The 13,873-nt window shown below is 38.9% G+C and overlaps 4 protein-coding genes across 4 annotated transcripts; 2 read left to right on the top strand and 2 right to left on the bottom strand.

The window, feature by feature from the left end:
- The first annotated feature begins 782 nt into the window (after positions 1-782).
- Positions 783-3,533, top strand: LOC106295502 (ankyrin repeat domain-containing protein 13C). The gene is made up of 2 exons (XM_013731423.1): positions 783-2,792; positions 2,869-3,533. Exons 1-2 carry the CDS (start codon positions 1,203-1,205, stop codon positions 3,238-3,240), a joined length of 1,962 nt encoding a protein of 653 aa, XP_013586877.1. The 5' UTR covers positions 783-1,202; the 3' UTR covers positions 3,241-3,533.
- Positions 3,534-3,600: 67 nt separating this feature from the next.
- On the bottom strand, positions 3,601-4,504 carry LOC106295503. Its single transcript, XM_013731424.1, has 2 exons — positions 3,940-4,504; positions 3,601-3,693 (listed from the first exon to the last, which is right to left on the bottom strand). Exon 1 carries the CDS (start codon positions 4,157-4,159, stop codon positions 3,995-3,997), a length of 165 nt encoding a protein of 54 aa, XP_013586878.1. The 5' UTR covers positions 4,160-4,504; the 3' UTR covers positions 3,601-3,693; positions 3,940-3,994.
- A 4,561-nt stretch (positions 4,505-9,065) lies between these two features.
- Positions 9,066-10,567, bottom strand: LOC106292605. Its single transcript, XM_013728222.1, has 6 exons — positions 10,511-10,567; positions 10,133-10,425; positions 9,655-10,031; positions 9,490-9,564; positions 9,279-9,402; positions 9,066-9,188 (listed from the first exon to the last, which is right to left on the bottom strand). Exons 2-6 carry the CDS (start codon positions 10,389-10,391, stop codon positions 9,157-9,159), a joined length of 867 nt encoding a protein of 288 aa, XP_013583676.1. The 5' UTR covers positions 10,392-10,425; positions 10,511-10,567; the 3' UTR covers positions 9,066-9,156.
- Positions 10,568-11,670: 1,103 nt separating this feature from the next.
- LOC106343766 (protein SULFUR DEFICIENCY-INDUCED 2) lies at positions 11,671-13,185 on the top strand. The gene is made up of 5 exons (XM_013783067.1): positions 11,671-11,896; positions 11,982-12,068; positions 12,174-12,299; positions 12,372-12,527; positions 12,604-13,185. The coding sequence occupies exons 1-5, from the start codon at positions 11,783-11,785 to the stop codon at positions 13,033-13,035; spliced, it is 915 nt and encodes a 304-aa protein (XP_013638521.1). The 5' UTR covers positions 11,671-11,782; the 3' UTR covers positions 13,036-13,185.
- Positions 13,186-13,873: the final 688 nt, after the last annotated feature.

Raw genomic sequence — 13,873 nt, 5'->3', positions numbered from 1 at the left:
TGTTATAAATTAAGCATTGAAATGATCATCCACTTCTTTACCAAACTCAAGCACTATGATCATCCACTCCTTTACCAACTCAAGCACTATGATCATCTACTCATCAAACACTATGATCACCCACTCATTTACCAAATTAAGCACTATCTTTGTTATTTTATGTATTGTTGTTCACTATAAATACCATCACTCATCTCACTCTTTTGTATACCATAAACAAGAACAAGAGTTTATAATCAAAACACCATTACATCTTCTTCTTCTTACTTATAATAAACCCTCTCACTTATAGTAGTGTTATTTGCTTCATACGGGTATTAAATTCTACTCTTATTTAAATTTCTCGATACTATAAATTATAAGTTATTTCATAACAACAACTATTTGTTTCGTATCTAGCATATATCAATTTCATATACTTTCTTTGTTTCGTAATAAGTGTCATTTTAACATTTTTTTTTGTCATACAAAAAATGTCGCTTTACAATTTCTATGCAAATTATACTTATTTTCACATGAAAATTAATTGCAAACTGCATTGGTTTTATAAATAATTTTATTTATCTCAAACACTATTGGTCAGAAAGATGTAATTAATAACAATTTATATATATTTCTGTTACTTTCTATGAAAAGTAACATTTATTTAGAAACGATGGAGTAAAAAAAAGCATTCACCAAACTTATTAATTACAATTGTTTCATTTCGGTTCCAGTAATTTCGTTTTTAAATTATTTTAGTCACTACTACTACTACAAGTATCTGTTGTTGTTGTCCTAATCGATTTTAACGGTTACATGTGTAAATGTATTAAGTCTTCCCAGATTCCGTGTAAGCTTCCCGACCGGACTTTGAACCTTCCACCATCGGTTCCTCTGCCTCTCTAATCTATATTCCTTTCTTCCTCTCTTCGTTGCCTTTAGATCTCTTCTTCCCACGAAGCTATCTTCTCGGGTAGGTTTTTTTCCCGATCTGGGTCGGATCTGATTCCTCGGAAGCAACGAATCTCCAAAGCTCCTGCCTTTCAGGGAAAGCCGAGAATCATTTCCCCTCTTCTACTTAAAATCTCAAACCTGACTAAGCTCCAATTCGTCTCTGATCTGTGTGCTGACTGCTGAGTGATTCAATTCAATTCAATTCGATTGAAAGTTGTCAACTTTAAACGATGTCGGGTTAAAAAGATCGAGTCTTTTTCAAAGCTATGGCAAGCGTCATCGATGTTACCAACTACGGTCACAGCCCCGTTCACCGCGCCGTCGTCACTCGTGACTACGCCGCTCTCAAGAAGCTGCTCTCCTCTCTCCCCAAGATGCGCGACCCTTCCGAGGTCAAAACCGAAGCAGCTTCCGTAGCCGAGGAGACCAAAGCCGACTCCATCGCCTCCGTTATAGACCGCCGCGATGTAATCAACCGAGACACTGCTCTTCACTTAGCGGTAAAGCTCGGCGACGAGACCTCCGCGGAGATGCTAATGGCTTCCGGAGCTGACTGGAGTCTCCAGAACGAGCAAGGGTGGAGCGCGTTGCAAGAAGCTATCTGCGGGAGAGAGGAGAGGATCGCTATGATTATAGTGAGGCATTATCAGCCTCTTGCGTGGGCCAAATGGTGCAGGAGGCTGCCGAGGCTTGTGGCTACAATGCATAGGATGAGAGACTTCTACATGGAGATCACTTTCCATTTCGAGAGCTCGGTGATACCTTTTATATCAAGAGTGGCGCCTTCTGATACTTACAAGATATGGAAGAGAGGTGCAAACTTAAGAGCTGATATGACGTTAGCTGGATTTGATGGTTTCAGGATTCAGAGATCGGACCAGACTATACTTTTCCTTGGGGATGGGTCTGAAGATGGGAAAGTTCCTTCTGGTTCTCTGCTTATGATATCGCATAAAGATAAGGAGATTATGAATGCCTTGGACGGTGCTGGTGCTGGTGCTCCTGCTTCTGAAGATGAGGTTCGTGGAGAAGTGGCTGCGATGTCGAAAACTAGCATATTCAGACCAGGGATCGATGTGACTCAAGCGGTTCTGTTCCCGCAGCTGACGTGGAGGCGTCAGGAGAAGAGTGAGATGGTTGGGGAGTGGAAAGCTAAAGTGTACGATATGCACAATGTGGTTGTTAGTATAAAGTCTAGGAGAGTCCCCGGGGCAATGAGCGACGAGGAGCTTTTCTCTAACAACAATAATCAAGAGAACGAAACTGAGAGTGAGGATCTTGGAGATGTGTTGACTGAAGATGAGAGGAGGCAGCTGGAGTTAGCTCTCAAGGTGGATTCACCAGAAGGAGGGTCTTGTAACACTCCTCAGCCGCTGCATGTGGACCGGGACATTCCTATAATGGATGGGAATGGGTATTGCAACAAACAGGAGAAGAAAGGATGGTTTGGTGGGTGGAGGAAACGAGATGAAGGTCACAGCAAACGAAGTAGCGTTCCTCCGAGAAGTTCGCTTTGTGTTGGTGAGAAAGTAAGTGATCTTCTTGAGGACGATGGGAGACAGGCAAAACCTGGAAGACACTCAACTGCTGATACCCTTACAAGAGATTCTTCGTCTAAAGCTTCAACATCAGAAGGAAGTGGGAGTAGTACTAGTAAGAGAAAGGAAGGTGGTAGTAGCAGAGAGAACGAGTACAAGAAAGGACTTAGACCAGTCCTTTGGCTTTCTGAGAGATTCCCATTACAGACAAAGGAGCTTCTTCCACTGCTTGATATACTTGCGAACAAAGTCAAAGCTATACGGCGTTTAAGGGAGCTTATGACCACTAAACTACCATCCGGAACATTCCCTGTCAAGGTCAGTTTAAAACATTCAATCATCATCATCATCATATTAGTCTTTACTCATTTCAATAAGATTCTTTGTTCTGCAGGTGGCTATTCCGGTGATCCCTACGATCAGAGTACTCGTTACATTCACAAAGTTTGAAGAGCTAGAAGCTATTGAAGATGAGTTTGTAACCCCACCATCAAGCCCTACTACTTCTAACGTCAGGAACAGTCCTAGAGAGGAAACACAGTTCTCATCAAGCTCATCCTCCTCATGGTTTCAATGGATCAAAACACCTAGCCAACGTCCATCAGCAAGCTTTAGTTCTGGAGGGGTTAGTATTGGTAAAGCTGAGAACGATCAAGACCCATTTGCAATTCCAAGGGGATACAACTGGATCACATCTGAAGAGAAGAAAAAGAAGATTCAAGAGAAGAATAAAGCCAAGAAGAGCAAGTCAGCTCAGAACAGCTGAAGAAACCACAAGTAAGAAAGGATCTTCCTTGTCTCTCTCTCTCTGGAAACATTAAAGGAAAAAAAATACTGGAATAGGATCTAGCAGATTATTATTATTATTACTGGTAATACCAAAAACCAGGAAAAAAATAACAAATTTAATTAAATATATAGTGGGGAGGAATGATGTTGTTGTGACTTAATGTATGCTTATGATTCTTTCTTTTGTCTTTTGGTGTTAATCGTTGGAGATGATTATTATCATCTTCCTGAAATAATCTGAATGAGATCAAGTTGATGGGAGATTCAACATTGTTTCACTACTTACTTCAACTCGTTTCAGACACAGTGGTAAGAAAAACAACCAAAAGGAAAAGAAAACTCAAAAGGGTAATAATATTGTCATTGGATTATACAGACACCACAATATTTTCTTTTAGACTTTCCTGCATGCTCTCCGTCTTCAGATGCGCTGCAAATAAAATTCCACAAACGCAGATTAGTGTCCTTGTACCGGCTTAAGCTTAAACTGGTAACTACTGTTTCGTGAATAACCGAAGTTAACCGGTCGAGTACCAAAGTCGACTACATAATCCATTAGAACCCTTTTTACAGAGCTTTTTGGTGTTATATAAGAATGATACGTTACGTTAAACAAAACCAACGACTATAAAGAAATGAAGAAGTATGTGTACGTGTGTGTATAGGTTGTTGTTACCTAAGCTCAAACTCCTGAACATGAGCAATATCTTTGCCATGAGCATCAGGCCAGCTTACTTTCCTCTGTTCCAACCCTTTATCAACCTCCGTCTTGACCTTGAGGTTGCTTTTGAGATTGCAAGGCTCGCTGGATACGGCGGTGCAGCTTCTTCCTCCTCCGTGTCTCTTTGACGGCTGATTATTCTGCCACCGTCCTCCTCCTCGGAAGCCGAGACCATCTTCCACTTTCGTGTTCTGTTTAGTAATAATGTCGTCAGAAGAACAAGTAGTCCTCGATGGTACGTAACAAGACCGGACCAAAGCCGAACACTTCTCTCTTGTTAACGTCGCCAGGTGGTCCAACTCAATGATCCGTCTCCAACCGAGAATTGAGCACAAACTAGACAAAAAAAACAGCTTCTAATTAAGATTTAAAAGACAATAATGAGACTTGAAAGAGAATGGAGAGAGATGGTAATAAGAAGAAAGGCATGAGAAGAAGAAAGAAAGCACAAGAGTGTAATTAGTGTAGATGGTGAATGCTTGTGGGTTTAGGCAATGATGCATTTTTGGCATATGGGAAGGCTCTTGTGGGGTTTCCTTGTTTCTTTTCTTTTTCAAGTTAAAGAACATTTTGAGCTCCTATCAGATCTATAAACACACACAAAGCTGGTCCAGTTGAGCGTACTCCTCTATTATATAAAACAGCACTAATTCGAATCATTTACTCAAAACACTACATTTAAACAAAATGTGATTATATTGACAGCAACGTTAGCTCACCGGCCAGTTGATCGAATGTCTTTTTATCATCTTTCTTATACTTAAACGTAAATCAGTCAAGTATATATAACACTAAACCATGTATATTTATGAAGAAATTGTACTCTCATACTTAAAAGTAATTCAGTGAAGTATATCACTAAACCATGTATATTTATGAAGAAATTGTATTGCATTATATATATGAGTAACTAGACATTAGTCTGAAAGGACTAAGAGCATATGCAATGGTGGATTCCTTCTTGGAGTCCTTACCATTATTTTAGTATATATATATTTTTTTTGAATAGTTAAAGAATCTAGTAAAAATGGTGTGTTCAATGGTAATCTCCGATTAGGAGTCCTTAAGAATAAAAAAATATTTTTTTTAGAGTGAAATTTAATTTTTATTTATTAGAAGATAAAATATAAAGATACATTGATTAAAAATAAAGATACAATGATTAAATATAAAGATAAACTAATTATTAATCTTCATCACCAAATTTGTTCCAAATATTTTCGATTAAATCATTCTTTCATCGTTCATGCATATGCCTATCACGAAGATCATTCCGATTGGGAAACATATTATTCAGATTTGTAGGCCTCTCGGTTTCGACCTCTGAACTTCTGGTGACGTCTCCTTCTTCAAATTCAGATATATCGTAACCAATGTATTCATCTCGTTCATTTTCGACTATCATATTGTGTAGTATGATACATGCTTTCATAATCTTCCCTATCTTTGCTTTGTTCATTGAAAGAGCCGGGTTTTTCACAATCGCAAACCGGGATTGTAGTACTCCAAAAGCCCGCTCCACATCTTTTCGGGTTGCTTCTTGAACTTTAGCAAATAACTGTTGTTTAGGACTTTGAGGGAGTGTGATAGATTGGATAAATGTTGACCATTTTGGATATATACCGTCTGTGAGATAGTATTTTGGATATTATCCATCTAAATTGTACAAGAATTTTAAATTAATACAGAAATTGTATAAAAATATTCGGGTTATTACTTGCTTCAGTTTATAAACTTCTTTTACTAATTAATACTAGGTGGTTCGTTTTGTCATGCTTACTACTTGCTTCAGTTTATTAACTTGTATGTAAATTTTCGGGTTGCATATTAACTTGTATACTCTATACTTGCTTCAGTTTATAAACTTCTATTACTAATTGTATACATAAAGCAAGTGAAGCAAGTAAACATAACTAAACAAGTGTACTAACCAGAAGTATAACAGTGTGATCGGATGGTTATAAAGAGAATCAAGAGGATCAACTTCTTGGTAGAAAAATATTACAAGCCTCTTCGATATCATACAAAGAGAAAAGGTGATGCAAGTTTTGATAATGAGGAAACAAGGAGAACGAGATACAAAGCTAAATAGATGCATGCCTAGTACTTATACTACATAAAGTGACTTGTTCACATGAGCTACAGACCAAAATGCTTTCACATCTCCAAAGGCACCCGTGACAACTTCACCTTAGCTAAAGACCAAAAGACTTTGACAACTCCTCTTCTCCCGTGACATCTTGACATTAACCTTAAACAACATATTACACAACAGTTAGTATAGCTGTAATGCACAACCTGAAACAACACATTACACACTTTACACACATTATCAAGCAACAACTAAGCAAGTACTGAGTAAGTAAACACAACCTCAAACAACACATCATAACATTTCAGACATTAGCTTGAGTTTTAGCGATGTTTCCATCTCAGACAGTGGCTCTTTCTTCGCGAGCAAGCGATCAAGGACTTTATGCCTAGAGAGTTTTTCCTTCAGTTCTAACACGCCGTGTAGCTTTGACAACTCCTCTTCTCTACCACTCTTCTTCTTCTTACTGCCAGCTTTCGCAGCCTTTACCCCGATAGGTCTAGCCTCTGGTTCTCCCACGTCCTCTTCTTCTCTATCAACCTCCAACACTTGCCTCCGCTTTTCCTTTCCACCATCCTTAGCCACATAGGTGGACGACCATTTCTGGTCATACCTCAGCTCCCTCCAACAGTGATCCAGGGTGAACTTGTAGCCGTTCACTAGCATTTATTAACACGATCACATTAATACAGTCTTATTAGCTTTTATTCAACCAATAAATACCATTCAACCAATATAGAATATAGAAAATACACTGTGAAGTGGTAAAAGCATTGTACCTTACTTATACAGCAACTCGTGAGGTGATAACACACTCCCGTCTGAAGCCTTTGAAGCTACTCCTGCAAACACATAACATAAAGAAGTCAAATGTTATAATACTATTGCATAATCAATTATGAAAAGCACAAAGAGTTTAACTTACCACGCAGAACCAAGAATACCAAACCTATTAAAACTAATAGGCACACCATTAGCTTAACTCGTGAATTCTCCTTTCCTAACTCATATACAGTCTTCTCTAGCAGCAGCAGCTTCTGCTCACTCTCAGTACCTTCTTCCTTAAGCCGCCTTAGCTGTGTCTGAAAGTCCCTCATCTCGTCCATGACCGCGACATCCCACCACTTCCAGATGTGATCTTTCTCAGTGTAGGCTGTTGCAACAACCGGCTCACCCCCACAGTAGCATGTTGTCGGGATTCCATCATCAGCCTCAGGTTGAGGTTGGTACTGAACCGGCTCTGCCATATCAAAGCTACTCTGAGCTTCATCCGCGTACAACTGAGCTTCTGCTTCGAGAAGTGAGGTTATGTCCAAGTCCTCTGATGATGAGGACGGGTGGCTGTAGCTATATTGTCCCATTTTTGTTAACCTGCAAGAAATAATATTCACAGAGCATTAGATCAACGAAAGAGAGAAACAAAGAGCACAAATTAGCATAGATTTTGAAACAGAAAAAGACACACAAACTTATCGAAAAAGACAGACAAACTTATCGACCGAGACTTTGTGAAAACCGTAAATGTAATGAAACCATCAATGAATTTGAATTCGTAATAAAATTGAATTTCAATCCGTATAAGAAGAAACGAGAAGAACCCCAAATCGTAAATAGAATCGAACCAAAATCGAAAGGAACAAACTTGGGATTTTGAAACCCTAAATCGAATGGAGAAAATTGCGATTTTGAAACCGTAAGAACAAACAAGAACAACCCAAATCGTAAATCGAATGGAACTTAAATCGAAAGGAAGAAACTTGGGTTTTCAAAACCCTAAATCGATCGGAACCAAAATGGGTTTTGAACCCGTAAGAACAAATCGATTGAAACGACACAATCCCCAAATCCCCAAATCATTTTATACCCAAATCGTTTTCAAACCCTAATTTTGAAACGAAACTATCCCCAAATCGATTGAATAAACAAAACCGAACCCTAGATTGAGAGGAAAACAAGATGCAAACTAATCTAAATCGATTAATCTAGAAGATAAGCCTTCTATTTACCTTGAGGATCCGAGGGAGACCAATCGCGATGGTGGGTCGAGAGAATCGCCGTCGAGAGTCGAGAAGATTTTATGACCCATTTTTTCCCCATACGAAACACAAAAGCGGCCCGGTCCACTCAAATTCGGACTCGTAACACAAGGATCGAGTCCGTCAACCACCTAATTACGGACCAATCCTTACGTTTATTAAGCTTAATATTATTATTATATTAAAACTAATGGGACCATTAACCGATAAGGATTCGGGGTCATCCCCCGTTGCGCATGCTCTAATATAAAACTAGATAATATGACACAAATGATTAATGATTTGATTTATTTTAAAACAACAGAAATGCTTGAAATCAACTTTCGATTTCTTTTGTTTGTATTGTAAACTCACGACTCACATGTGTCATCGTTTTAGACAAATATAGTATGTGTGTAGACAAATATACAGCATATTCACATACACGGCATACTATATTAAGACTAATTAAGCATATTATATTCGCAAATGAAAAGATGAAGGTATGTTTGCATTTAATGGGGCATAATTGGTAATAATAAAGAACATTGAGGCGTGGCTTTGGAATGAATCATCATGATGTTTCCATTACAGCCTATTATATCATTCTGATTCTTTTCACATCATTTGATATCAATAGAATCACACGGTATAATTGATCACTTAAATACAAAGTTGAATCTCAAAACTCAAAAGTAAATGCAAGTGAGCAAGCAAATCCTTGGTAATATTTTGGAAACCAGCTTAAATAAAAGTAGAGGTGCGAAACTGAATAGTTTGAAAACTATGGGACCTGTCAAATAAAAGCGAAGTCGTCGTGGGAGACGCGCGACACGTACGGCCACCTGACTGACACGTAGGTCCATCTCAATTCGAAAGATGCACAATATTTGTTCGTTTGGCAATATGTCATAGTAGTTTTACTTATTACATTCAAAAAACAGATAAAAACTTATTATGCAAGAAACAACAACCCAACTCAAAAAGAAACAAAACAGAGACGGAGGGGAACAACTTGTCAAGGAGGCCGGTAGATAGAAAAGTAGAACTGCAGAGGTGATGGCTCTAGGGCAGGCCGTGGAGGTAGTGAAAGGAGCCTGTCACGAATTAACCTCAAGTCAGTAAATCCAAAAAAAAAAAAAACCATGCTATATATGTTGGAATGTAAAAGGAAAAGAAGAGTCAACTTGCTTTGGATTGACTGTTAGATCTGAATTGAGGCCTAAAGCCACCACCACCACCTCGCCGGCCCTTTTGACTAAGAATCTCTTGACATCTAAGCATATCTTGACTAAGCAGCAAGTCCAACTCCTGCAGTGGAAAAAAAAAAATAAAAAATCAGTGTTAGAGATAACAAATATCAATTTTGAGATGAGAGTGAATGATTTAAACACATGCCTGTGATCGACCAAACGGCAAGTTATTACGGTTAGTACGATCAAGGGAGTATTTACTAGCATGCCTGTCCCATTCCTGCATGACAAAGATATATAAGACATGGAAAAATGACACAAGCCGCAGAGAGAGAGAGAGAGAGAGAGAGAGAGAGAGAGAGATGGTTACACGAAATTCATGTTCTACAGACTTGAGATGGGTGGTGAAATCTTCAAAGCTTGGGGCAGCAACAAAGCATACTGAGCAAGACCAGGGATAATCATTGCACTTGTTAACAAGGCTTCTTGTTGTTGTTGTTGTTGTTGTTGCTGCCTCCTCCAGTTTATATGAGAGTAAGGCATCCCAATACAACTGGTTAGTGAAGGTACGAGGAAAGGGTGTGGCTAGGTGACGCTGAGGATATGCAATAAGAATTGTGTATCCAACATCTTCAAGGTCGTAAAGTGCAGGAGCTAAACATCTCAGTTGCTCATGACCGTCTATGACCATCATAGTAGCCGGAGGACGATTCCTACGGGCCCACAGAGTCAAATCCATTTGATAATCTGCAGAAAGTAAAGCCTCCATTACTTAGCTCTCTAAAAATAAACACATAAACCCTAATCCATCCATTACTTAGCTCTAAAAAAGGAGGAAGAAGACTAACTATGAGTGTTTTTCAGAGAGATTCCAACGGAAGAGAGCTTCCCCGAGACATCTTCACCACCAGGGATCTGTGTTAGGTTGTTGCCAACGGCAGTCATGGAGATCTCACCATAGCGGCGGACGAGGCCTAGCGCCGTTTGTATTCTATGAACCACCATGAAAGGATCATAACCATCTGGAATCGGACAGTTGCTGATGTTCCATACCACCAAAGCTTTCTCCACCTCCTCCTCCCCACGATGATGCTCCTGCGTCGCCATGTTCTCGATTTTGCACCGAAGATCACCCCCCCCCCTGCAAAATCAAATCATAATTCACAAACGCAATTAGGTCTCTGATCTAATCAGAGATTGAAACAGACTGAATCAAGATCACCCACCTCGATTCTGAAACGGCAAACGATCGATGAGCGAGCGAGCCTGCCACGATGTGAATGAAAGAGAGAGAGAGAGGATTAGGTCTAGCGGATTATATAAATCTTCTTCATTGATTGGTTGGTTTGCATGGGCCGATTCCCGAAGCCCATTTGTCGCCGACCCTTCAATAAAATAATTGGTTGGTTTGTGTGGGCCGATTCCCGCGGCCCATTTGTTGCCCCCACCCTTCAGTAAATAATCTCAATGAAGTAAATAGGAACCTTTTTTTTTTATATATATATATTTTTTTTTTCTTTTTGTAATAACAAAAAAATAGATACATTGCCAATTATATGTTAATAATAGTGAAAAATGAACACTATATTTTAAATAAAATATGATATAACATTAGCTAAAATATATATATATGAAAGGATTTTTATATAAATTGTAAGTTAAACTAGGGTTGGGCACAATATCCGAAACCGAGAAACCGACCCGAAAATCAGGGTTTCGAACCCGATCAGACCCGGGGTAAATAATCGAATGGGTCCTAAACTGGCGTATCCGAAGAACCGGTATTCAACCCGATCTAAACCGAAAACCGAATAAGTATCCGAAGATATCTGAAATGTAAATATATATTTAAAATATTATTTATAATTATATGTATAATAATTTTAAAAATTGTAATTTTAATTATAAATATATTAGTTATTTTCAATACTTTTGTGTATTTTCGGATAAAATATGATAGTTTGGATATAAATACTTAAACAAAATCGTGTCTGATGAGTATATTTAGTTATAGAGAACAGTCGGCCAAACATTTCATTCGCTTATATAAAAAAACAAAGTCCTAGTTCTGTACTAAGGATAAGGTGTGTATCGTATTAAATACCATTAACTATATATAGTTAGGTGGCAAGTTATAACTGTGGGCTAAAAACTGAAAATATCCTAAACAAAGAGACCCAACTTAAAAAAAGAAACAAAAATTTGGCTAAGTCGAAGTCGTGTGAGAATAATGTGGACGGATATACTACGTGGCCGCAAATCATAGGCTTAAAAAACGACCAGCCCGCGGTATTTTAGATCCAGTTGACAATAATGAACCAAGACAGGACTCCGTCCAGGTTCCTTCTTCTTCCACAATATATCTACTTTCCTCACACACACCCCTAGAGAGAGAGAGAGAGATTGTCAGAACGGTGTTACCGCTTTAAGGTGAGAGAAAGATAGAGAGAGAAGAAGCTTGTTTCTTCATTTAGAAATTTTGACACAGAGAAGAAAGGATGATGAGTCTGAGAAGAGGAGGAGAAAGACAAGACTACTCGTCTGCAGCGTACAACGTTGTCCATAAGCTGCCTCACGGTGACAGTCCTTACGTCCGAGCAAAACATGTTCAGGTAATAAATAAATAAAAACATATTTCACTGTAGATTTTTCTTTTTTTTGAGAAAAATATTTAATTTGATTGATTTGTTTGGTCAGCTTGTGGAGAAGGATGCAGAAGCAGCGATAGAGCTGTTCTGGAAAGCGATCAAGGCAAGAGACAGAGTGGACAGTGCGCTTAAAGACATGGCCTTGCTTATGAAACAACAGAACAGAGCTGATGAAGCCATTGATGCTATTCATTCCTTTAGATATCTCTGTTCCAGACAAGCTCAGGAATCACTCGACGACATGGCCTTGCTTATGAAACAACAGAACAGAGCTGATGAAGCCATTGATGCTATTCATTCCTTTAGATATCTCTGTTCCAGACAAGCTCAGGAATCACTCGACAATGTCCTCATCGATCTCTACAAGGTAAAAAAAAAAAAAAAAAAAACCATTTTATTGTCTTGTTTGCTGATGTTAGGATTGTGAAATTTTGAGCAGAAGTGTGGGAGGATAGAAGAGCAAGTTGAGCTGTTGAAGCAGAAGCTTTGGATGATATACCAAGGAGAAGCGTTCAACGGGAAGCCGACTAAGACGGCGAGATCTCACGGGAAGAAGTTTCAGGTCACGGTGGAGAAGGAGACATCTAGGATCTTGGTACGGTTTAATAATCATCTCAGTGATCTTTTAGTTTTGATTTTTATTGAATTTGATTGGAACTTGTGTGTTACAGGGAAACTTGGGATGGGCTTATATGCAGCTAAAGGACTATACGGCGGCTGAAACCGTGTACCGTAAAGCTCAAGCTGTAGAGCCTGATGCAAACAAGGCTTGTAATCTGTGCACTTGTCTCATCAAGCAAGGGAAGTTCGATGAGGCGAGGACGATACTCTTTCGTGATGTGTTGCATGAGAAGAAAGAGGGGTTTGATGATGATTCGAGGTTGAAGGTTCGAGTTCAAGAGCTGCTGAGCGAGCTGGAGCCACGGGAACAAGAAGCAGATGTTGTTGCTTCTGTGTCTGTGGAATGTGAAGTTGGTATGGATGAGATCGCGGTTGTGGAAGGGATTGACGAGTTTATGAAAGAATGGAGGAGGCCTTCAAGGACAAGGAGACTTCCGATTTTCGAAGAGATCTTACCACTGAGAGATCAACTGGCTTGTTGATGATTCTTTGTTGCTCTGGTCTTTTAGGAACTTTTCATGTAGAAGAAATGTAGTGAATGTAAGTTTACTTCTTGTAAGCTGTTTTTGTATCATCTGTTAACTTGTTGTTCCAATGACTCATTCCAAATACTTTGAACTACTTTCATTAGATAGAAAAAGTATTTAGAGGTCAAGATTGGGAGAACTATAAACCAAACAGAAGACTTGTAGGTTGCAAAAGCATAATGGCCTAAGTGCCTAACCTGTATGGTAAGCAAAACAAAAGAAATGCTAAAAAGTCTCTCTAACAAACAGTTGATCATGACACTTCATTCTTTGGTACCAAGTCAGTTTCTTTTGCCTAACTATACCAGGAGGATTTCTAATCAGCTTAGTAGCAATGTGGGTCTGATAAACCACGGCAAGTATTAGAGTTTAGGTCATATGAAGCCATGACAAACTGACAAGATGATGATGAGAATTGAAGCAATGATGATGCCAAGAACTACTAGCTTAATCTTTGTTGTCAAGCCACATTTTTCTTTTCATCTTTGTTCCTTGTATTCTAAAATCTTGGGCCCTTGAAGGCATTCAGAAAAAAGAGGAGCATGTATGTATGTTATCACTTCATTCAGGTGTGTGTTTATATGTAGTGTCTATGCTGTAAAAATATATATGTGTGTTGTTTACTAACCTGTGAGCGAAGGTTCTCAGTTTTGTCACCAGAGTCAAGGACCTGCCATAGAACTGAATCGGAGAAAAACCACACACATTCAGCATATTAGAGGTTGGCCACAGGATAAGTAAAAAAGATTTATAATTTTCTCAGTTTTCTCCATCATAATCATTCTGAGCCTTC

This window comes from Brassica oleracea, chromosome C5, assembly GCF_000695525.1.
Source record: "Brassica oleracea var. oleracea cultivar TO1000 chromosome C5, BOL, whole genome shotgun sequence".
NCBI classification, from domain to species: Eukaryota; Viridiplantae; Streptophyta; class Magnoliopsida; order Brassicales; family Brassicaceae; genus Brassica; species Brassica oleracea.
Note: the sequence above shows the minus strand (reverse complement) of the source record. Positions and strands in the feature narration are given on the sequence as shown.

Coding starts and splice junctions, on each gene's coding strand:
- LOC106295503 (XM_013731424.1), bottom strand. CDS start 4,159: ATGGTCTCGGCTTCCGAGGAGGAGGACGGTGGCAGAATAATCAGCCGT.
- LOC106292605 (XM_013728222.1), bottom strand. CDS start 10,391: ATGGCGACGCAGGAGCATCATCGTGGGGAGGAGGAGGTGGAGAAAGCT. Junction 9,565..9,654: donor CTGTAGAACATGAATTTCGT/GTAACCATCTCT, acceptor TTTGTCATGCAG/GAATGGGACAGGCATGCTAG. Junction 9,189..9,278: donor TAACAGTCAATCCAAAGCAA/GTTGACTCTTCT, acceptor AATTCGTGACAG/GCTCCTTTCACTACCTCCAC.
- LOC106343766 (XM_013783067.1), top strand. CDS start 11,783: ATGATGAGTCTGAGAAGAGGAGGAGAAAGACAAGACTACTCGTCTGCA. Junction 12,069..12,173: donor TGGACAGTGCGCTTAAAGAC/ATGGCCTTGCTT, acceptor TCACTCGACGAC/ATGGCCTTGCTTATGAAACA. Junction 12,300..12,371: donor TCCTCATCGATCTCTACAAG/GTAAAAAAAAAA, acceptor AATTTTGAGCAG/AAGTGTGGGAGGATAGAAGA.
- LOC106295502 (XM_013731423.1), top strand. CDS start 1,203: ATGGCAAGCGTCATCGATGTTACCAACTACGGTCACAGCCCCGTTCAC. Junction 2,793..2,868: donor CCGGAACATTCCCTGTCAAG/GTCAGTTTAAAA, acceptor TTTGTTCTGCAG/GTGGCTATTCCGGTGATCCC.